This window comes from Tachysurus fulvidraco, chromosome 10 (genome assembly GCF_022655615.1).
Source record: "Tachysurus fulvidraco isolate hzauxx_2018 chromosome 10, HZAU_PFXX_2.0, whole genome shotgun sequence".
Lineage (NCBI taxonomy): Eukaryota > Metazoa > Chordata > Actinopteri > Siluriformes > Bagridae > Tachysurus > Tachysurus fulvidraco.
In genome coordinates this window covers 16,356,059-16,380,579 of record NC_062527.1, presented here as the reverse complement: position 1 = coordinate 16,380,579, position 24,521 = coordinate 16,356,059, and the positions used below count along the sequence as shown (strand labels likewise).

The 24,521-nt window shown below is 43.0% G+C and overlaps 1 protein-coding gene across 2 annotated transcripts in view; it reads left to right on the top strand.

The window, feature by feature from the left end:
* Positions 1 to 21,740, top strand: part of nr3c1 (nuclear receptor subfamily 3, group C, member 1 (glucocorticoid receptor)) — a 40,499-nt gene extending 18,759 nt beyond the window's left edge. For both annotated transcript variants that reach the window (XM_027165152.2, XM_027165153.2), the window contains exons 3-9: positions 7,412 to 7,575; positions 9,402 to 9,518; positions 9,859 to 10,137; positions 13,805 to 13,949; positions 15,616 to 15,746; positions 17,719 to 17,876; positions 19,692 to 21,740. In XM_027165152.2, the coding sequence (XP_027020953.2) occupies positions 7,412 to 7,575; positions 9,402 to 9,518; positions 9,859 to 10,137; positions 13,805 to 13,949; positions 15,616 to 15,746; positions 17,719 to 17,876; positions 19,692 to 19,844 (1,147 nt within the window). In that variant the 3' untranslated portion in view covers positions 19,845 to 21,740. The remainder of the gene's footprint in view (positions 1 to 7,411; positions 7,576 to 9,401; positions 9,519 to 9,858; positions 10,138 to 13,804; positions 13,950 to 15,615; positions 15,747 to 17,718; positions 17,877 to 19,691) is intronic.
* Positions 21,741 to 24,521: the final 2,781 nt, after the last annotated feature.

The following is a 24,521-nucleotide window of genomic DNA, read 5'->3' as shown; positions in this document are numbered from 1 at the left end:
TTTTTTTTACCTCAGGGAATAACTATTTCCTCCTTTTCTGGTGCACAGCGCCTTGCAGAGATATCGCAGTGGAAAAAAACAGACTGCAAATAGGATGACTCTGGAGAGTACGCCAGTTTCCGTACGAACGACGGCTTTAAGAATCCGTTACCATGACTCATATCGTCCCACTTGTGAAATTAAAAGCGTGACCTTAATGTCGTAAAATAAAAGCGAACGTGGAAGCTCAAGGTCTTCCGCATGCGTCGGGCGAAGGATGCTGCGTTAACGTGAGGCTATAAAAACCAGCAATTAAAGATTTACTGTTGTGTAAAAGGGTTACAGTAAATATAACAGTAGTTCGATGCTTAGTAGGGAGATTCCAGAGGCGGATGTAGTGCAGAGCACAGCCACTGCTTCAGCTGTTGTTGTCTTAGCGTGATCACGTTTTAGTGGTTTGCTTTAAAAAAAAATGTCTGGTTCTCACAATAACCTGATCCACCAAGTGTTTGGCTTTTGTGAGGAAATGAAGGCAGCTGGTTTTATGGGAAACTGCGATAACAAGGGCATGTCTGTCAGTGCACACGTTTGCACACACATGCCTTTCTTTTTCATTTATTGATGGAAGGCGGTGGTTCGGTTTGTAGTTCAGTTGGAGAAAAACAAACAAAGAGGCATGATCAGGCAACGAAGCATCGCTGTGAGTCAGACCTGCGTCTCTCTGGCAAAACACAGTCCAGGAAAATTGTTAATTGACCTGGATCTCGTAACGGACGGCGTCTAATATACGGATACCAGCGCTAAAGCCGTGTTTAAAGCAGTGACGTCTGATGCCGGGACATGTGATCAGACAGATGGTGTTGTAAGCAGGGCTTGGGCTATATTTTGAATTTCACTGACAGAGAATTAAAATGTGTTCCACATATTTTGTAGATTCTAAATGTTTCAGTGATTCAAGTACAGTCTTTGTGAGGATAAATAATATTGTATTATTTCAAACAGAATTAGATAGGTTAGAAATATTAATCATAATAATATACTTATATAATATACTTACATATATATATATATATATTAGCAAACTAAATTTTTATTTTTTTTTTGTTTGAACCCACTCGTTTCTCCCAAGTGGCCAAAAATATTGGAACGTGTAACTGACAGGTGGGGTTGTTTTTGCCGTATGTATCTGGGACAGTCATAAGCAGCCGGATGAATTCTGAAGTGTATTGGGAAAGAGCGTCTGTCACGTCGTCCATAAGCGCCACTGGAAGCCATGCATGTCTATCCCGTCACACTGCCTCCACTGTGTGTTACAGATGATGTAGGCTGTGGATCATGAACTGTTCCATACTCCAGTCTTCTCCATACATTTTTACCCAGGTAGTTTCATATGTTTTGAGTTGTGAGGATCCTGCAGGATCCTGCGATCATCCACCGGTGTTGTCTTCTCTGGACATCCAAGCCTTCCACCGACCACATTTTGTGGGTTCGCTGTAACAGCTTCTAAATGCAAATCAACACTTAGCGTCAACTCCAGACCTTTTACCTGTTTAATTGATGAAGTGGCATTTGAGTCAACTGTCCAATTACATTTGGTCTCTCCAAAGGGATGGAAGATGCATATTAAAGAGTTGTGAATCCTAAACAATTTCTCCAGTTTGGATGTAAAGCTCAGAGTGTGCAATTTATGGCCATTTTCATTATATAACTGTAACTTGAATATGATTAGTGTTGTGAATGTTGTGGTCGGTTGCTCTTGGATTGAGACGTTTTTATATATATATATATATATATATATATATATATATATATATATATACCGTTCCAATACTATCAGAGGGGATTTCCTTCACCCTCTCTGCCTGTGTCTTATGTTATTTACTACCATTATAATGCCATGATGGAGTGTATAATGGTATGTTTAAGGAACATTTTGGTACGTTTAAGGAATAAACATTTCCCAGTCTCTCCAGAATTTCATAGTCACAGAAATTTCGTAATTTGTTCTGAAATGCAAAATCAAGCAAACAACACACTATTTTGGAGGAGCTTACAGTTTTCCCACAGATTTAGCCCAGGATGTGACGTGTATTGTCTTGCAACACACATTGAAACTGAGCCTTCTGAGATTCTGTGAATCGGACATGATTACAGCTCTCATATGAAGTACTTAAGTTCTGATGGAGGAGGAACTGACATTCGAAACTTACATTTTATTCAACTGAGCAATTGAGAATTAAGGGCCTTGCTCAGGGGCCCAGCAGTGGTAGCTTGGTGGACCTGGGATTCGAACTCATGACCTTCCATTTGGACCACTAGACTACCACATCCCCCTTCAAAGGTTCGTACACACAGACGTCTGGAGAGCCGATCAGATTGGAAGGGACTTTTAAGCTTGTGGCTAGAAAAGTGTCCAACCACTTAATCTATTGGGGCTGAGATTAAACCTGTGCCAGTGGAAAATGTTGCACTTTTATCGAAACTTTAAAACTCGTATTTATTCCGTATCGTTTATGTGATATGATCGAATGAGTACTATGGAAAGTGGAAACGATGAACTTGTTGCTCCAGGAAAATGATGTAAGGACCATGTCTACAGGATATTTCCTTTGTTGTTGAAACTATAGACGTTACCAGGCTAAGAACCAGGTTCGTATCTGTTTATAGTATCAGGTTTTATAAGACACATCAGGGGAAAAGCTAGCATTTAATATCGGGTTCTGCAACATTCTACAGTATTTGATCTTCCAGCCTTAGCATTGATACATCACTGAAAACCAACCTCAGCTCACGACGTGTCGTCATCGTTCGGGTTTTCTTCACACATACCGCTGTATATCAGAGATTTCTAATCCTCTGCTCCGTTTCATTATTCACAGAGCATCTCCAGTGAATTTCCTGTCATCCTGCTCCAGGTTTTATATATAATAACAGTTTTTTTTATCTAGGGTTGAGTTTAGAAGAAGCCTTTATTTTTGTCACATATACATTACAGCACAGTGAAGTTTTTTTCTTCATGTATCCCAACTGTTGGAGGTTTGGGTCAGAGAGAAGAGCAGACTCTGGGGTTAAATCTCAGTGCCCCATGGATCAAGTCCCCCATAGCGCATTACTATAGTAATTACTTTAGTTCGGTCACAAGTCCGGAGTCTTAACCGCTCAGCTAGCACCAGCACTTAATTACCAGGATGAGTAATATTATTTATTTATTTATTATTTATAATAGTATTTGTCTCGCACCCAGACGTTCAAGATGTCAGTGCTATTTAAAGGCATTAGTTAGTTTAACAAAGTTTCACCTGCAAGTGGAATAATAATGTCCTTCTACAGGAACCTGGCTCTAGACACTCTCTCTCTGTCTGTACACAGCAATAATGTCACAGTAAATGTCCTGCACTGTAAAGACCTCAGACCTTCTGCCTTTACCCTGACAGCTAGGTTACTGAAAGGGAAAAACTACTCAGCCTGCCTGGAAAAAATCTTTATTTATAAAGATTAGAAATATGTGATGAGAACGTGAGGAATGTGAAAATCTGGAGCTCGGTCTTCCTCAGGAACATGAGATCAGTATGTGGTATTAATTAGCAGTGCAAGTCTCCCTCTCTCTCTCTCTGTCTCTCTCTCTGTCTCTCTCTCTCTGTCTCTTTCTGTCTGTCTCGCTCTCTGTCTCTCTCTCTGTCTCTCTTTCTGTCTGTCTCTCTCTCTCTCTCTGTCTCTCTCTCTGTCTCTCTCTCTGTCTCTTTCTGTCTGTCTCTCTCTCTCTCCCTCTCTCTGTCTCTCTCTGTTTCTGTCTGTCTCTTTCCATCTGTCTCTCTCTCTGTCTTTCTGTCCATCTCTCTCTCTCTCTCTCTCTCTCTCTCTCTCTCTCTCTCTCTATTTCTGTCTCTCTCTGTCTCTTTCTGTCTGTCTCTCTCTCTCTCTCTCGCTCTCTATTTCTGTCTCTCTCTCTCTCTGTCTCTCTATTTCTGTCTCTCTCTCTCTCTCTCTCTCTCTCTATTTCTGTCTCTCTGTCTCTATCTCTGTTTCTCACTCTGTCTTTCTGTCTCTGTCTTTTTCTGTTGTTCTCTCTATCTCTCTGTGTTTCTCTCCATCTTTCTCTTTATCTCTCTTTCTGTCTAGGTTTCTGTTTCTCTCCCAATCTCTCAATCTGTCTGTCTCTCTGTCTGTTTTTCTCCGTCTCTCTCCCTTTGTCTCTTTCTGTCACTCGCTCTCTCTTTCTGTCTGTCTGTCTGTCTGTCTGTCTGTCTCTCACTCATTCATTCTCTCTCTCTTTCTGTCTGTCTGTCTGTCTGTCTGTCTCTCACTCATTCATTCTCTCTCTCTCTCTCTCTCTCTCTCTCTCTCTCTCTCTCTCTCTCTCTCTCTCGCCTGCAGAAACCTTCTGCCTTTTTTCTGTACCTATTTCTGTGAACTGACTGAAACGATTCTAGACCAACTGCTGCCTGTCTTGCTGTTAAAAGCCTACGGAGAGCTTTCATATCACAGGACTGACTCACACCCGGGGCTGCTCCATGAAAATAAACCTGCAGTTATGTAACTGAGGACTTGAGCTTGTGAACATATATAAGATTTCGACTGGATCTTAAATAGACATCGGTGGGTTTTTTTTTTCTTGGGTTTTTTGATGACTCACCAGTTATTGCTTTAAAACTTACTGAGATAACTTGTATAGAAAGAGATCTGTGAGTCTTGCTGTGAAAAGCTCATTGTCTTGCGCCGGAATGTCTTCCCTACACACACACACACACACATACACACACACACACACACAGAAGTATGTATACACAGTACAGTTATATATAGAATGAACAGTTATTTGAGGTATCTGCTTTAAAAGGACCGTGTGCACAGAGTCTGGGGTTCTCAGGGTTTTTACTTTCATCCGAGTGAGAAATTAGATTTAAAAAAGGACCACGTTCATTTATTCATTCATTTATTACATTTCCACTTTAGAAAGTGCCTGGTCTGAGTAACAGGGCTTGAAAATTTGCCTCCAAAAATCAGGAAGGTCCAAACAGAAATAAAACGAGGATGTAGCTGAGGTTGAGGAACCGTCTAGTTTAATCCACAACCCCTTCAGGTTTAAATCCAAATATGGTTCAGCGAATGGCGCTAAGTGTTATGAGTCAGCAGGCTAGCGTAGTAACATACTAGTGTGTTAGCTCGAAGAACAACACCTAGTGTTTAACGCCTGGTGGAAGGGATCACTTCTTACAAGTAGTGTGTCTTTACAAAACACAAGAAGTGATCCCTTCCACCAGGCGTTAAACAGTAGTTGTTGCACACATCCGCACCTAGAGTTTAACACCTGGTGGAAGGGATCACTTCTTCTTACAAGTAGTGGTTAACACAATACGTATACAGTACACAGACACGTCCACACATCTGCACCGATATCATGTGTTTTGTAAAGAATCAAAGCATCCCACAAACACGTCCCTTCAACATCTCTGCTTTACTCCAGGTTATAAAGATGAACGTAAAGATCGAAAGGTTCACATTCGGTAAAGAAGAGCAATTAAAAACACATCTCGGGCTACAAGGAGCGACGTGACTCTAAACAAGCTAAAATAAGGGTTAAAGCACCAGTGTTCGCATAATAGTGAGGCAACACAATGGCGTTTTTTTGGGTTACATCCTGGTCTGGAGACAGTGGAGCTTTGTATCGCATCTATATCAGGTTTACACCTTACCAGGTTTTAAACAAATGTGGCACAGGACAGAGATATAGATACAGAGCATTGTTGTCATTGTTACAGCTTGTAATACACACAAGTGTGAAGAACCAGTGAGATTGTGAGGTTTGTGGCTAGGAGAATGTACGAGGCAGTCTGTTCTAAAGCTGAGACCAACAGCATGCCAGTACAACAGTAGTGCACATTTATAGACAGTGTGAAACAGTGATACGTTTTTTTAGTAGCACTAAGACAGACTTGCAAGACTTGAGCATGTGAGCATGTTATTATTGTTGTTATTATTATATTTAACGGTAAATCCCCTGATATCAGACTGCAGTATAGATGGGATTTTTTTTTTGTTGTTTTCGCCACACGTCATTTGCATGTAGACCATTTATTTGGCACCGTTTCACACGCTGTTTGCCCTCTGTATTTCTGTTCCTCTATCTCTGTGTGTGTGTGTGTGTGTGTGTGTGTGTGTGTGTGTGTGTGTGTGTGTGTGTGTGTGTGTGTGTGTGTGTGTGTGTGTGTGTGTGTGTGTGTGTGTGTGTGTTTGGGTGGGGGGGTCTGTGAAACTGTGGCTACAGGGCAGGGCTCAGCTCACACGCTGCAGGCTCTCATCGCCCCCTGGTGGCCATTTTAACAACCGAGGCCCTGTTTCATCTCCAAAGTGACCTTTGGGCAGAATTTGACACTCTGGCTGTCCAGATGTCAGAGCTAATTCACAGCTCCTTGATTTGGCAGGCCATGCGGGTGACCTCTCTCTCTCTCTCCCTCTCTCTCTCTCTCTCTCTCTCTCTCTCTCTCTCTCTCTCTCTCTCTCTCTCTTTCTCTTTCTCTCTCAGAGCAAATGGGTTTCTTTGACGATGAGCAGAAATAAAACTGAAGAGAATTCAATCGTATGAAGAGAGTTTAAACGAGAGCATTATTAAAATTAAGGAAATTCTATCACTGTGTCAAGGTTATTAAAACAGAGATCTGTTGAAGATCTTGTAAATAAATAAAATATCTATAATAGTAATATACAAGAAATGGAATTTTCCATTTTTGAGGTGTGAGTATTTATTTATCTATTTATTTATTTATATTAAACAATTGTGCTACATTAAACACCAGTATTAGGTATAATAAGACTGTACAGGACAAAGCACAGTACAGGGCAGTGCATGTGGCTCGTATATATTCTGGCTTTGTGTCAGTGAGCTGCTCTGATCCTGTGGCAGCCCCTAAAGGGACCAGCTGAACTCTTCGTTATTGATTATTTATTTGTTGAATCTCTTTATTCACCAAATCACTTAACACTGTCTGTTGATTATTTGTCTACTTATTTTTCTTAAAGGAAGAAAAACATTTGAATAAAAAAATCTCTCTCTCTCTCCCTCCCTCTCTCACTCTCCTTCTCTCTCTCCCTCCCTCTCTCTCTCTCTCTCTCACTCTCCTTCTCTCTTTCTCCCTCCCTCTCACTCAACCACTCACTCTCTCTCCTTCTCTCCCTCCCTCTAACTTACCCACTCTCTCTCTCCCTCCCTCTCACTCACCCACTCCCTTTCTCTCCCTCTCTCTCCCTCCCTCTCACTCACCCACTCCCTCTCTCTCCCTCCCTCTCCCTCCCTCTCACTCACCCACTCCCTTTCTCTCCCTCTCTCTCTCTCCCTCTCACTCACCCACTCACTCTCTCTTTCCCCCCTCCCTCTCACTCACCCTCTCACTCTCTCTCTCTCTGTCTGTCTCTGTCTGTGTGTGTGGTGTGTTAGCTTGACTGCCAGGCCTGAGGCCAACACTGCCATGTCCTCAGGCACAGGGAAGGCCAGCGGTACACACAAAATCTGCCTGGTGTGTTCAGACGAGGCGTCAGGCTGCCACTACGGAGTGCTCACCTGCGGCAGCTGCAAAGTCTTCTTCAAAAGAGCTGTGGAAGGTGAGAGGCTGGCAAACACACCTGAGTCACACTGATGTATCTGTCTCTCTCTCTTTCTCACACATACACACACACTTTAATACACACTCCACAGCCAGCACAAACTTTCCAGTGAACAAGTGAAAGTGATGTGACATACGGCTAAGTACGGTAACCCATACTTAGAATTCGTCCTCTGCATTTGAATCAATCCAATGTGCACACATACAGCAGTGAACACACACACACACAGTGGGCAGCCATTTATGCTGCGGTGCCCGGGGAGCAGTTGGGGGGTTCGGTGCCTTGCTCAAGGGCACCTCGGTCGTGGCCGGCCCGAGACTCGAACCCACAACCTTAGGGTTACAAGTCAGACTCTCTAACCATTAGGCTACGACTTGCCCAAACACAGCTGTATATCAGCACACTATGAAAAGAATAAAATATGCGGTGTGTGTGTGTGTTCATTTGTCCTCGCAGTTCAAAAGTCACCATTTCTGGCACCGCTTAGACACTAAGACTCAAGATTCAGGAATTTATTTATCACTTACACAGTTCAAATTAAAACACAGACACTTCTCCTTAGACTGTGTGTCTAATTAACTAGAAATAAGAAATTATGATCAATTCTAATAAATAAAAATATTTGGAAAAGAATGTGTAAAGAGAGACATGTTGTGTTACTGTAGTAATAGTATTTTGTGTGAGGAAGTCAGTGGGAGTCAGTAGGAGTCAGTGGGAGTCAGTAGGAGTCAGTGGGAGTCTTATTAAAGGTCCTAAGAGATCTGTATGGTAAAACATTTGCCCTAAACATTCTGCATTCATCTGAATGCAGCTCCAGCACCGTCATTTGATGTTGATTAAAAAGTTTAATAACTATTAGTTTTTGACATCTAAGATCAAATACCAAGACCTTTTTTTATTTATTTTAAATCTAAACACTTAAAGAATTTTAGTTTTATCACATGGAATATTTTCTTTTGTCAAAAGCCCCAGCTGTTTAAAATATTTCTTTTGCACTGATTAGCATCATGTACTCATGGCCTCTTTTATTTTCTAATTATTATTACTATTATTATTATTTAAAAATCTATTATTTATGATGTTTATTATTACATTTATTCAATTCATTTATTTGAATAAAGCGTAAATAAAGGTATTTTTTTCTTAAGCTCTAAGAACTTTAATAAAAAAAGTTAATGTTCAGTGTTCAGTGTGATCGGTTTGGTGTGTATTGAAGCATGGCACTCAGGACAGAAGGCAGATGGTGACTAAACTCTGTAAATACTGCTGATGTCCTCCTCCACCGTCGCTCTGAGCCTCGACGTGTTAAAACCAGATTACCAGCATGGTGTTATTGTGCCTGATGGTGTGTGTGTGCGCGCGCGCACGCGCGCGCGCGTGTGTGTGTGTGTGTGAGATTCTCTGGCTGCTGTTTTTCTCTGTCAGATGTAAACTGTATCTCTGCAGCATGTTATTAGACTACATGTCTTATGTCATATGTTTCATATAAAAAGCCATGTTTTTTAAATTACAGATGAAACACTAATACTGGGCGTAATATAACATGTTCACCAAAACCTGTTAGTACTCGAAAAAGCTGACAGAGACTTTTAACTGTGAGATCATCCTGGCTTTAAGAATCAAATCCCCCCCTTGGTACAACATTTTCTATCTGTCCTGTAATTAGAAACTCCTGCCACGAAAGAAAGAAAGCAAGGGTTATTAATTATATATTTATTTATTTCTTTTTATTTTCTTCAAAAGAAGAAACGCTGTCTATTATAAACACATCTCCTGAATTTTTGACTGAACTTAATGACACATTCTCTATTGAATCCTAACAGGGCAACACAATTATCTGTGCGCCGGGCGAAACGACTGCATCATCGACAAAATCCGCAGGAAGAACTGTCCCGCCTGCCGTTTCCGCAAGTGCCTCATGGTTGGCATGAACCTGGAAGGTAAACAATGTTATATCACCAGAGACGGGGACGGCGTGTTACTGTCTGTAGTAAAGAAAAATCCAGTATTATAATTTGGTTCTATAAATTTTATGGATCTTTTATATTGCTTATATTTAGCTCCATTTGGCAAATATTGAACGTGGTTCCTATTCCATAAACATGCTCAATACACTGAGTATAACATAATGGTGCTATGAGACTCCGTCCATGTTCTATAGATTATAGATTACAGATTCATACACGTTGGAAATCATAAATTTTTTTTGCCCTACTAAGGTCACATGATATGACTTCTTATAATAGCTGTACCCAAATATCTCACCTCTTCTCCGATTAGCACGGAAAGCCAAGAAGCTAAAGATGAAGGGTGTACAGCAGGCCAACACGACCGAGCTGACTCCTCCTCCGGTGCCCGAGGCGCGAGCGCTGGTCCCCAAAGCCATGCCGCAGCTGGTGCCCACCATGCTGTCGCTGCTGAAAGCCATCGAGCCCGAGACCATTTACGCCGGCTATGACAGCACGCTCACAGACACCTCCACACGGCTCATGAACACCCTGAACAGACTGGGAGGACGCCAGTTCATCTCCGCTGTCAAGTGGGCCAAATCTCTGCCCGGTACTGAGCACACACACCACAGTACACTTCATCATTCAGGAGCATGAAACAGAACAATGTAGACTGATGGCTCACTGTGGCTGAGGCTCACTGTGTTGCACTTTGTGACGAAATACTTAATATCTGTAGTGTCCCTTCTGTCAAATAATGCATTAGCTGACATACTGACATAATGCACTATATAGATGACATATTGATTTAAAATGGCATGAAACAATACCATTAAATCAATTTCTATAATTAGCCAACCTTAACAACTTTTTACCAGTACACTGGCTTTAGAAATCGACTTTTGGGCCAAATGAGTTTTTGTATCTCTGCAAGTCTGATATAAAACGAGTCACCTTCAAATTAAAGCTGTTTATGAACAAGCACCAGGGGCATCTCGGAGAGCAGAAATGGGTTTGAGATCACCATTTACTGTGAAGATAGAAACATTCATTCATTCATTTTCTACAGCTTATCTGAACTATTCTCGGGTCACGGGCGTCAAGGCAGGATACACCCTGGACGGGGTGCCAACCCATCTCAGGGCACACACACACACTCATTCACTCACGCACTTACACACTACGGAAAATTTTGCCAGAGATGCCAAGCAACCTACCATGCATGTCTTTGGACCGGGGGAGGAAACCAGAGTACCTGGAGGAAACCCCCGAGGCACGGGGAGAACATGCAAACTCCACACACACAAGGTGGAGGTGTGAGACGAACGTGCTAAGCCACCAGCCCCCCCGAAGATAGAAACATTTATGTGGATAATTTTTTGAGATTTTTGATAAAAAATATTACCCCAAAACTGAAACATCTTAATGTCCGGAGTGTCATTAAGCGCCACTGTGCTGTGTGACATGACAGACAAAGAGTCGACTTGAGTGCCGAAGAGATAAAGTGGAGAAATGATCCTACGTCTTATAAAGTGCACAAGCATAAAAAAAACAAAACAAAAAAAAAACAACTTACATTTACAACATGTAGCAGACACCCTTATCCAGAATGACCGACATTTTTATCTCATTTTATACAACTGATCAATTGAGGGATAAGGGCCTTGCTCAGGGGCCCAGCAGTGGTAGCTTGGTGGACCAGGGATTCAAAAACTCACAACCTTCTAATCTTAAATCCAACACCACAGAGTGCAAATAAACCGGTCAGATGAAATGATCCTGTTGTTTGTGTGACTGTTGAGGCTCCTGTTAAGCTGCGTTCACACGTTTAGAGCGAGTAGTTTCACACGATTCCTTCCTCATCTGCCACCGTGCACGTCTTTCTATCAGAAACAAACGGGAAGCAGACAGAGCGTGGGTGCTTTTACTATGAGGTCCAAAATAAGTTCAGCTTTTCAGAGGAACTTTTAGTTTTGTTTACTTTTAGTTTTTTTTTTACCTTTTACTCGATTAGTTTACAGTACGGACGGCAAAATTCCTTCTCATGGAGAACAGATTTCTAGCCTGTTAGATCAAAATATTACACTGGCAATATTCCAACATCACAACATACAAATAATAACTCAAAAAATAATAACTACAGCCAAAGCTACAACAAAGTGATATTTATTTCTTCTATATTACTGCTAATGATTAATCTAATCTACAAAGCAAGCTAAAATCATCTCAACCCTTGGAGATTTCGAGAATGAATAGTTTTGATGAGTCACTGTTAATATTTGAACTAAGTTTAGTTCGCTTTTTTTTTTTTTTTTGGCATTTCCTGAGTGACCCGTTATGTACGTTTAGTTTCGACAGGACAAATATTAAATGTCTTTCCTATTCACTCTGCATGCTCACAACACTGAGTGTAACATACAGAACATGCTTGTTGGAAATTAAATGTGGATTTATGTGCTTGGATATTTAAATATTATGAACATCCAGTCAAGTCAAGAAACTTTGTCATTTGGTGTAGTACATAGTAAAACAAACCCCAGCAGGACCCTGGTGCTACATACTGTATCATCACAAAGTGCATGTGTGCAGACTGTGCATCAGACAAGACTGTGCATCAGACAGAAGACTGTGCATCAGACAGACGACTGTGCATCAGACAGACGACTGTGCATCAGACAGAAGACTGTGCATCAGACAGAAGACTGTGCATCAGACAGACGACTGTGCATCAGACAGACGACTGTGCATCAGACAGAAGACTGTGCATCAGACAGAAGACTGTGCATCAGACAGACGACTGTGCATCAGACAGACGACTGTGCATCAGACAGACGACTGTGCATCAGACAGAAGACTGTGCATCAGACAGAAGACTGTGCATCAGACAGAAGACTGTGCATCAGACAGAAGACTGTGCATCAGACAGAAGACTGTGCATCAGACAGAAGACTGTGCATCAGACAGAAGACTGTGCATCAGACAGAAGACTGTGCATCAGACAGAAGACTGTGCATCAGACAAGACTGTGCATCAGACAAGACTGTGCATCAGACAAGACACAGAAGACTGTGCATCAGACAAGACACAGAAGACTGTGCATCAGACAGAAGTCTGTGCATCAGACAGAAGACTGTGCAAGACAGAAGACTGTGCATCAGACAAGACTGTGCATCAGACAAGACTGTGCATCAGACAAGACTGTGCATCAGACAGACGACTGTGCATCAGACAGAAGACTGTGCATCAGACAAGACACAGAAGACTGTGCATCAGACAGAAGTCTGTGCATCAGACAGAAGTCTGTGCATCAGACAGAAGTCTGTGCATCAGACAGAAGACTGTGCAAGACAGAAGACTGTGCAAGACAGAAGACTGTGCAAGACAGAAGACTGTGCAAGACAGAAGACTGTGCAAGACAGAAGACTGTGCAAGACAGAAGACTGTGCAAGACAGAAGACTGTGCAAGACAGAAGACTGTGCAAGACAGAAGACTGTGCAAGACAGAAGACTGTGCATCAGACAGAAGACTGTGCATCAGACAGAAGACTGTGCAAGACAGGAGACTGTGCATCAGAGAGGACTGTGCATCAGAGAGGACTGTGCATCAGAGAGGACTGTGCATCAGAGAGGACTGTGTAAGACAGAAGACTGTGTAAGACAGAGAGGACTGTGCATCACAGAGGACTGTGTGGACAGTGCAATACAGTGCAGCATCAACCTGTACACAGTTCTTATAGAGTGTAGTGCAATAGTAAAATGCTGTGGCTCTAAACATAGAAGACGTCTCCTTAGTATCGAATGAAGGTCACTCTGACAGCTCTGTTGTACAGCACAAACCCACAGGATGCTGTACACACTTTAAGACGAAACTAAGACACTTGACCTAGTGATGCATGTGCAGCTGTGGTTACACACATGGGTGATTCAGGTGTGTAGTTTGCTTGGTGTGATGCAGGTAGAAACTGATGCCTGGTGCTCTTTGGATTAAAAAACTACACACTGCTGTACACACACACACACATACACACACACGTTTTTAAATTAAAATGTTATGTTCACATACACAATCATACACAGTACAACATGCAGTGAAATGCAATGGGTTCAAAATATTTATATATTATTTTATATGTTATTTTTGTATAAAAATGGCTGTGCTCTTTACTGTGTAAAGAGTCAGTTGAGGTAGTGGGTGTTGTACAAAGAGTTAACTGAGTCAGTTTTATTGTCATTTTAATGTAATGACTTGTAGCCTCATGAACCCCTGCTGTCTTCAGGTTTCCGGAACCTTCACCTAGACGATCAGATGACTCTGCTCCAGTCCTCCTGGCTCTTCCTCATGTCGTTTAGCCTGGGCTGGAGATCTTACCAACAGTGTAACGGCAACATGCTCTGTTTCGCACCAGACCTGGTGATCAATGAGTATGTACATCTCCCAGTCTCTTCAGCTCACTAACACTCTGGACTGTGTGGTGTGTAAATGACCTTTTGTGATGATCCAGGGCCAGATTTGGTGTTTTTGTTCAGAGGTGTCCAGGCTTTTCTGTAAAGGTCTGGTGTGTGTTTTCATTCCAACTAAGCAGGAGCCACACCTGATCATCACTTTAAACCAACCGATTAAACTATCAGTGAAAACTATCATCGGGTCAGAATGAAACTCTGCACCCTCACCGGCGGAGTGCGAATAAGATCAGACACCTCTGTTCTAAACCTGTCAGACATCACGGAGATTAAACTGACTGATAAACAATGATTTGTTAATTTTTTTTTTTCATATTTAATTATTTTTAACATTTACTGAATTGGCACATTACCAAGAGGCAAATAAATTATACAAATAATAACACAAATCTCTTCCTGTGCCTTGGAAGTCAGGTGTAGGTCTTAGGTCTTACAGGTGTAGGTCTTACAGGTGTAGGTCTTACAGGTGTAGGTCTTACAGGTGTAGGTTTTACAGGTGTAGGTTTTACAGGTGTAGGTTTTACAGGTGTATGCTTACAGGTGTAGGTCTTACAGGTGTAGGTCTTAGGTCTTACAGGTGTATGTTTACAGGTGTAGGTCTTACAGGTGTAGGTTTTACAGGTGTAGGTCTTACAGGTGTAGGTTTACAGGTGTAGGTCTTACAGGTGTAGGTCTTACAGGTGTAGGTCTTAGGTCTTACAGGTGTATGTTTACAGGTGTAGGTCTTACAGGTGTATGTTTTACAGGTGTAGGTCTTACAGGTGTAGGTCTTAGGTCTTACAGGTGTATGTTTACAGGTGTAGGTCTTACAGGTGTATGTTTTACAGGTGTAGGTTTTACAGGTGTAGGTTTTACAGGTGTAGGTTTTACAGGTGTATGCTTACAGGTGTAGGTCTTACAGGTGTAGGTCTTAGGTCTTACAGGTGTATGTTTACAGGTGTAGGTCTTACAGGTGTATGTTTTACAGGTGTAGGTCTTACAGGTGTAGGTCTTACAGGTGTATGTTTTACAGGTGTAGGTTTTACAGGTGTAGGTTTTACAGGTGTAGGTTTTACAGGTGTATGCTTACAGGTGTAGGTCTTACAGGTGTAGGTCTTAGGTCTTACAGGTGTATGTTTACAGGTGTAGGTCTTACAGGTGTATGTTTTACAGGTGTAGGTCTTACAGGTGTAGGTCTTACAGGTGTATGTTTACAGGTGTAGGTCTTACAGGTGTATGTTTTACAGGTGTAGGTCTTACAGGTGTAGGTCTTACAGGTGTATGTTTACAGGTGTAGGTCTTACAGGTGTATGTTTACAGGTGTAGGTCTTACAGGTGTAGGTCTTACAGGTGTAGGTTTTACAGGTGTAGGTCTTACAGGTGTAGGTCACACAGACAAAGCCCATTGGCTTTTAGCCACACTTTCACGTATTTCCAAATCACCTGAATCTGTGTAATGCATAAAATTCATGTTAGTGGTGTTGCATTAAACACGTGTCATTAACTGCAGCTTTGTCTGTGTCTGTGTGTGTCTGTGTGTGTCTGTGTGTGTCTGTGTGTCTGTGTGTGTGTGTGTGTGTGTGTGTCTGTGTGTGTCTGTGTGTGTGTGTCTGTGTGTGTGTGTGTGTGTGTGTGTGTCTGTGTGCAGGGAGAGGATGAAAATGCCCTACATGGGTGATCAGTGTGCACAGATGCTGAAGATTTCCAACGAGTTTGTAAGGCTGCAGGTGTCAAACGAGGAGTACCTGTGTATGAAGGTCCTCCTGCTGCTCAGCACAGGTGAGAAAAGCCACCACACACACACAGACACCTCTCATCTCAATCCTCTCACTCTGAGCTGTTCTCACACACACACACACCTCTCATCTCAATCCTCTCACTCTGAGCTGTTCTCACACACACCTCTCATCTCAATCCTCTCACTCAGCTGTTCTCTCTCTCTCACACACACACACACACACACACCTCTCATCTCAATCCTCTCACTCTTAGCTGTTCTCTCTCTCTCTCTCTCTCTCTCTCTCTCTCTCTCTCACACACACACACACACACACACACACCTCTCATCTCAATCCTCTCACTCTGAGCTGTTCTCACACACACCTCTCATCTCAATCCTCTCACTCTGAGCTGTTCTCTCTCTCACACACACACACCTCTCATCTCAATCCTCTCACTCTGAGCTGTTCTCTCACACACACACACCTCTCATCTCAATCCTCTCACTCTGAGCTGTTCTCTCACACACACACACCTCTCATCTCAATCCTCTCACTCTGAGCTGTTCTCTCTCTCTCTCTCACACACACACACACACACACACACACACACACACACACACACACCTCTCATCTCAATCCTCTCACTCTGAGCTGTTCTCTCTCACACACACACACACACACACCTCTCACTCTGAGCTGTTCTCTCTCTCTCACACACACACACACACACACACACACCTCTCATCTCAATCCTCTCACTCTGAGCTGTTCTCTCTCACACACACACCTCTCACTCTGAGCTGTTCTCTCTCTCTCTCTCTCTCTCTCTCTCTCTCTCACACACACACACACACCTCTCATCTCAATCCTCTCACTCTGAGCTGTTCTCTCTCACACACACACACACCTCTCACTCTGAGCTGTTCTCTCTCTCACACACACATACACACACACACACATACGCACACACCTCTCATCTCAATCCTCTCACTCTGAGCTGTTCTCTCTCACACAAACACACCTCTCACTCTGAGCTGTTCTCTCTCTCACACCCACATACACACACACACACCTCTCACTCTGAGCTGTTCTCTCACACACACACACACACACACACCTCTCACTCTGAGCTGTTCTCTCTCACACACACACACACCTCTCACTCTGAGCTGTTCTCACACACACCTCTCATCTCAATCCTCTCACTCTGAGCTGTTCTCTCTCACACACACACACACACACACACACACACACACACACACCTCTCACTCTGAGCTGTTCTCTCTCTCTCACACACACACACACCTCACTCTGAGCTGTTCTCACACACACCTCTCATCTCAATCCTCTCACTCTGAGCTGTTCTCTCTCACACACACACACACACACACACACACACACACACACACACATACAAACACACACACACAGGAATAAGATTATCTGAGATAACACAGAGGTCGAGCAGTACGATAGAGATCAGGTTGTAAACTGTTAATCTGATCTCTGCAGAAGTGAGAGGAAAAATATATACATAGATGAAGGTCAGGTGTAGTTTACAGCCACAGAGTCGTTATCTAATCTCACTGACTGTCTCCAGTCTGGGTAAAATGGGAGGGTAAAACCTGAGACAAACTCACATATGTGGATGGGACAATCCACTGTAGCGTCGTCGTGACCCCCTGACAGGACAACAGTAAAGCGACTACATTTACATCCAGAGAACTGACACACAAATAAAGTGATGGGCTGAAATGTATTATATAAACATTTACATATTACATGTACACTTATATTAAGTAACATGTTCCTGTTTTATTTTCTCAACACTTCTGAACTATTTGATGAAGGTTTCAAAGCAGTAAAACAACAGGATATGCTGTAAGAGGAAAATAATCAACAAGCTAGTGTTGAACTTTGGGGGGGGGGGTTGGGGCTGAAAGAGTTGTGTATGTGTTAATGTGTTAATCTTATTGGTTTAGTTTTCACCTGTTGATGTAAAATAATAAAAGTTGCTGTTCTTCCCTCAGTGCCAAAGGATGGTCTGAAGAGCCAGTCTGTGTTCGACGAGATCAGGATGTCGTACATTAAAGAACTGGGTAAAGCCATCGTGAGGAGGGAAGAGAACTCCAGCCAGAACTGGCAACGATTCTACCAGCTCACTAAGCTACTGGACTCCATGCACGACGTAAGAGTCCTGCGTTCCTGCACTTTATAATAGTCTGATCTGAAATCTGAATTAGGCACAACATCATTCCGTGCGATCGTTACGTGCGCGTGTAATGTAAGCCGATCAGCCGAGGTACGTTCGGCGTGTTTTGTTTGTTTCTGTCGAACACGCAAAGGAAGTCAATCTCACCCAGAATCTGTCTGCAGACCACAAACAGTTTTTCAGTAACGTCAACTGTGGTTTGAGACGCAGTGAGAATTCCTGTAATCTGTAAACATCAGCGTGCAGCTGAGCGCTGTGTAACGATAGCTGCAGCTCGAGATCAGACCATCGGCGTGCTCAAGACGGAATAGGAACAGCGATGATGTTATCGTGTCAGTTTAACCTGAACTGTTGTATGTGCCGTAGCATTGTACCTTCAGAAATGAGGTCAACCACGTGTCCAGGCACGCAGATGATGATCTTGACATTTTTATATGTTTATGTACTAGTAACATTAGACTCCGAACTCCAGAGAAGGAATAGAGCATAAATAAGCACGAGTCAGACAAGATACTTATGGTGGCCCAACAACTACATACTACTTTAAAAGGTGAAGCGTTTTAAGGAAGAAGTAAAAACCGGTGTTTATTCACTATCATCATCATCGTCGTCGTCGTCTTTGTTATTCAGTAACGTCTATGGTTCGTCATGTGTGAGTGCAGTGTAAAGTGTCACCTCACGCCACAGAATATTCAAATGAATTAATATTATAATTCTATTCCAAACTTAATCATACATAAAATAATTCAAAAGTTAGGGTTTCTTTTCCATTCAGTAGATTAAAGTGTTGCCGAAAGCATCGAGTAAAAATGAAGGGTTAAAATGTTCATCAGTGAATAAAAATAAATATTAGATTTTTCGGTTATGAATCGAAAGCAACGCAGCTGTTTGTCTGGCAGTTTGTTAGGAAGCCTAAATCTCCTGACACGGATCTCGTGTGTGACTCTTGGGTCCTGTCGTCTGCTCCTGCTGTACAGAGCACTGGAGCAGACGGAGACGTCAGAGGGACAGTTTAGTCATTCAGTCAGTACATCAGCTCACACAAGCCTCCTGTGTTAACACTAGAAACCTCTCCACTGTGTTGTAGTCAGTGACATGAGCACTAGATGGCAGCTGAACAAAGTGCCACTGGAGTAAAGCACAAGGTTCATTCAGTGGAGAAAATACACCTCTCTCGTCGTCTCTGAATGTCCATGTCTCTCTGTCTCTCCCATCGTCCCTGAATGTCCATGTCTCTCTGTCTCTCCCGTCGTCTCTGAATGTCCATGTCTCTCTGTCTCTCCCTTCGTCTCTGAATGTCCATGTCTCTCTGTCTCTCCCGTCGTCTCTGAATGTCCATGTCTCTCTGTCTCATCCCTTCTGTTTCTCTCTCTCACTCACTCCTTATCTTATTCACTCTCTCTCTCATTCTTTGTCTTGTTCTCTCTAATTTATTCTCTCACATACACACACACACACTGTACATCTTTCTCATTCGTTGTATGTCTCTTTCTTTCTCTCACACACATTCATTCTGTATGTCTCTCTCGTTCATTGTGTGTATCTCCCTCTCTCACACACACACATTCATTCTGTACGTCTCATTCATTATGTCTCTCGCTCTCTCTCACACACACACAATTCTTTCCCTCTCTCTCTCTCATATTTTATCGCTTTCTCTCAGGATCTCTCAAACCACCATCTTATTCCCCCCGTTGTAATATATATCTCTCTATAGTTCTCTCTCATGATGTCTAGTCTCGTCTCGTCTCATGCTCTCTCTCTCTCTCTCTCTCTCTCTCTCTCTCTCAGATGGTGGGTGGACTGTTGAACTTCTGCTTCTACACGTTTGTGAACAAGTCTCTGAGCGTGGAGTTCCCCGAGATGCTCGCCGAAGTCATCAGCAACCAGCTACCAAAAATCAAAGCTGGGAGCGTCAAGCCGCTGCTCTTTCACCAGAAATGAAAGAAAATAAAGGTGTTTTTTTTCCCCAGCAGCAGGACAACATGCCTTAAAGCTACAACACATCACCAAGCGTCCCTCATGAACCACACTGAGGGACGGAGAGACACAGTAGGTTGGACGGAGGGCTTGTGAGGGAGGAAACACAATGTTCGGGATGGAGGGATGAACGGAAACGGTATGCAAGCGATCCAGCACAGAACAACAAGGGACACGTTTAAAGACCGGTAAACGACAGGAAACTCAGCGCTACAGTTTGCAGTCAGAATAATCATCTGGTGGATGGAAAAGAAATTATATCATCAATGTCGTCTCAGGTGTTTGATTCTCAACATTACAATAAGTAGTAAAGCCCTTTCTACACATCGTCTGCTTTTTTTTTTTTTTTCTTTTGGAGTCAAAAGCAACATCATAGCACTTATTGTCAATATGCTAAAAACACATATACGAGATTTCGATTTTCAGATCTTTTAATTTGTCATAAAAATGTTTAAAAACTTCTTCTGTCTTCTGATGTGCATCACGTTTGAACGAGTCATTTCAGTAACCTGTACAGAGATGTGGTTTAGACTTTGTTTGAGGTCGGACAGTTACTTGCACAGAACAGCTTTATTTTTTTTCCTTTTCTATGTTAATGCTCAGAGTCGCTAACTGCTTTTGCTGAATCTCACAGTTATACCATTATAGCAAAAAGGGAAAATATGTGCCTTTTTTTTGAGCTTTGTCCCATTTTTAGCCCTCTTTTGTGTACCGGTGCATAACCCAGCATCCTGCATCCAACCTGTTAGATATTACATTTGATTGTATTTTTATACCCACTTGCACTGGCCATTTTATTTTCCTCTAAAGCAGCACCATTATATTTTTCCTTCCTGGCAGCTGACATACATACATACATACATACATACATACATACATACATACGTACGCGTGAACTACAGTAAATTTTTTAGGAGTCCGATCCACTTTGGTCGGACGTCTCGTCGACTAAAATGCAAACTTTAAGCACTTTTTCCACTCGTTCGACGCTTTAAAAGGAAAAGGTTTAAGACGGAAGCTCGCACGTTTACGCGTGAGCTTGTGTTCATATTAGCGTTCGCCTCAGAGAGCCACGGTGGAGTCGCCGTATGGTGTAGGAGTGATTTCATGCAATGTGAATTATGTTCATCATAAGAGTCCTGATCTTTTTTGTTTGTTTTTTTTCCTTTTCTTTTTTAGTCATGTCATTAAGTACGGAGGAAAACACAGATCATACAAACTAAATACAACATAACAGAATAATACTCATGAATAATAATACAGCATCTATTAACCATCCTGCAGATAGAGACAGACTCACTGAACGGTAGTGAATGAAAAACAGTACAATCATTATAGAGCTCTTTATTTTTCTCTCGCACTTATCTGTTTGTCTCTTTCTCTCTCTCTGTCTGTTTATCCTTTCTCCTTACTGCCATTTTTCGCTTTCTCTCCCTGCGTCTTTCTTAAACACACACAACTCTTCTGTCTCAGCTTGATGCCATTGTTCCTCTCACACACACACACATGTACGTTTGTTATCCTCGCTCGCTCTCTCTGCCATTTAATCAGTCTAACTAACACTTGCGGTAATAGTCTTGCTCAGTCCATCATTTCTCAGATAAAGAGCAACACGCTAGCCTCATACTCACTTCTCGGGGAATTTCTACAAGCCTGTATTTGTTGTATTCTACTCTTTCTGTGCCAAAATGTGTATTACTTTCTGATTTTTAGACGCGCAAATCTATGCTTGTCTTAACAGTTGTCAAGAGTTCTGCTGAGCAGGAAATGGAGAAAAAGATAAATAAGATGGAATATTTTCATTTTCCTCTGTAAAAGCCTATTACATGTTTAATACATGAATAAAAAGACCAGATTATATCCAGTGTCCCGTCGTTCACCCACTTCTCTGATATCCAGCAGAAAGCAGAAATCAAAGCTAGAAACACCAAGATTTCTCTCTCTCCAGATATGAAAGAAGGACAGTTTTTTATATATCTGCCTCTTAAATTGTTCTGTAAAATCCTGTCAGATTGTTTAAACAAGGAATAGCGCTCAATGTCTTCTTCATGCAGACGGTGATAAACTGAGAGCTCTGAAGAAAAACCCCAAAACAACAGTGACATCCCCACCAACCTCAATAGGGCAGGGGTGAAGGTGTTACTGTACAATGTGTGAAGAAATCTTTGAGAGCAGAAACATAGGGGACACAGAAGTAATGAAACCATGATAAAGTGAAGGAAAGAAATACCTGCTCAGGAGGAACTTCATCAATGCAGCAAATTCATCAGGGAAAATAAGTGGAAGGTTTTATACTGGCCAAACCAATCACTAGAAATTTAACCCAACTGAGCTGCATTTGACCCCCTGAAGAGGAGACTGGAGGGAGAAACCCCACAAAACACAACTAAAGAGAAGCTGCTGTACAAGCCTGGAAAAGCATCACACCAGAAGGATGTAAAGTACATGATAAGAATATTTGTCACAATACTCACCAAAAAAGTGGGTGTTGCCAATAAAGTTGCCATGTTCCAAGTTGTTAAACATGCGTAGATGTAAATATCAGGAAATGCAAGCAAAGAAAAATCAGATCTATCACACTGAAGTGTGTCTATGGGAGTGAACAGGGTGGTCAGTGTGTCTGGGGGTGTGAACAGGGTGGTCAGTGTGTCTATAGGAGTGAACAGGGTGGTCAGTGTGTCTATAGGAGTGAACAGGGTGGTCAGTGTGTCTATAGGAGTGAACAGGGTGGTCAGTGTGTCTATATGAGTGAACAGGGTGGTCAGTGTGTCTATAGGAGTGAACAGGGTGGTCAGTGTGTCTATAGGAGTGAACAGGGTGGTCAGTGTGTCTATAGGAGTGAACAGGGTGGTCAGTGTGTCTATAGGAGTGAACAGGGTGGTCAGTGTGTCTATAGGAGTGAACAGGGTGGTCAGTGTGTCTGGGGGAGTGAACAGGGTGGTCAGTGTGTCTGGGGGTGTGAACAGGGTGGTCAGTGTGTCTATAGGAGTGAACAGGGTGGTCAGTGTGTCTATAGGAGTGAACAGGGTGGTCAGTGTGTCTATAGGAGTGAACAGGGTGGTCAGTGTGTCTATAGGAGTGAACAGGGTGGTCAGTGTGTCTATAGGAGTGAAAGGGTGGTCAGTGTGTCTGGGGGAGTGAACAGGGTGGTCAGTGTGTCTGGGGGAGTGAACAGGGTGGTCAGAGTGTCTATAGGAGTGAACAGGGTGGTCAGTGTGTCTATATGAGTGAACAGGGTGGTCAGTGTGTCTATAGGAGTGAACAGGGTGGTCAGTGTGTCTATAGGAGTGAACAGGGTGGTCAGTGTGTCTATAGGAGTGAAAGGGTGGTCAGTGTGTCTGGGGGAGTGAACAGGGTGGTCAGTGTGTCTGGGGGAGTGAACAGGGTGGTCAGAGTGTCTATAGGAGTGAACAGGGTGGTCAGTGTGTCTATAGGAGTGAACAGGGTGGTCAGTGTGTCTGGGGGAGTGAACAGGGTGGTCAGTGTGTCTATAGGAGTGAACAGGGTGGTCAGTGTGTCTATAGGAGTGAACAGGGTGGTCAGTGTGTCTATAGGAGTGAACAGGGTGGTCAGTGTGTCTATAGGAGTGAACAGGGTGGTCAGTGTGTCTATAGGAGTGAACAGGGTGGTCAGAGTGTCTATAGGAGTGAACAGGGTGGTCAGTGTGTCTATAGGAGTGAACAGGGTGGTCAGAGTGTCTATAGGAGTGAACAGGGTGGTCAGAGTGTCTATAGGAGTGAACAGGGTAGTCAGTGTGTCTATAGGAGTGAACAGGGTGGTCAGTGTGTCTATAGGAGTGAACAGGGTGGTCAGAGTGTCTATAGGAGTGAACAGGGTGGTCAGTGTGTCTATAGGAGTGAACAGGGTGGTCAGAGTGTCTATAGGAGTGAACAGGGTGGTCAGAGTGTCTATAGGAGTGAACAGGGTAGTCAGTGTGTCTATAGGAGTGAACAGGGTGGTCAGTGTGTCTATAGGAGTGAACAGGGTGGTCAGAGTGTCTATAGGAGTGAACAGGGTGGTCAGAGTGTCTATATGAGTGAACAGGGTAGTCAGTGTGTCTATAGGAGTGAACAGGGTGGTCAGTGTGTCTATAGGAGTGAACAGGGTGGTCAGTGTGTCTATAGGAGTGAACAGGGTGGTCAGTGTGTCTGGGGGAGTGAACAGGGTGGTCAGAGTGTCTATAGGAGTGAACAGGGTGGTCAGTGTGTCTATAGGAGTGAACAGGATGGTCAGTGTGTCTATAGGAGTGAACAGGGTGGTCAGAGTGTCTATAGGAGTGAACAGGGTGGTCAGTGTGTCTGGGGGAGTGAACAGGGTGGTCAGAGTGTCTATAGGAGTGAACAGGGTGGTCAGTGTGTCTATAGGAGTGAACAGGATGGTCAGTGTGTCTATAGGAGTGAACAGGGTGGCCAGTGTGTCTATAGGAGTGAACAGGGTGGTCAGAGTGTCTATAGGAGTGAACAGGGTGGTCAGTGTGTCTATAGGAGTGAACAGGGTGGTCAGTGTGTCTATAGGAGTGAACAGGGTGGTCAGTGTGTCTATAGGAGTGAACAGGGTGGTCAGTGTGTCTATAGGAGTGAACAGGGTGGTCAGTGTGTCTGGGGGAGTGAACAGGGTGGTCAGTGTGTCTGGGGGAGTGAA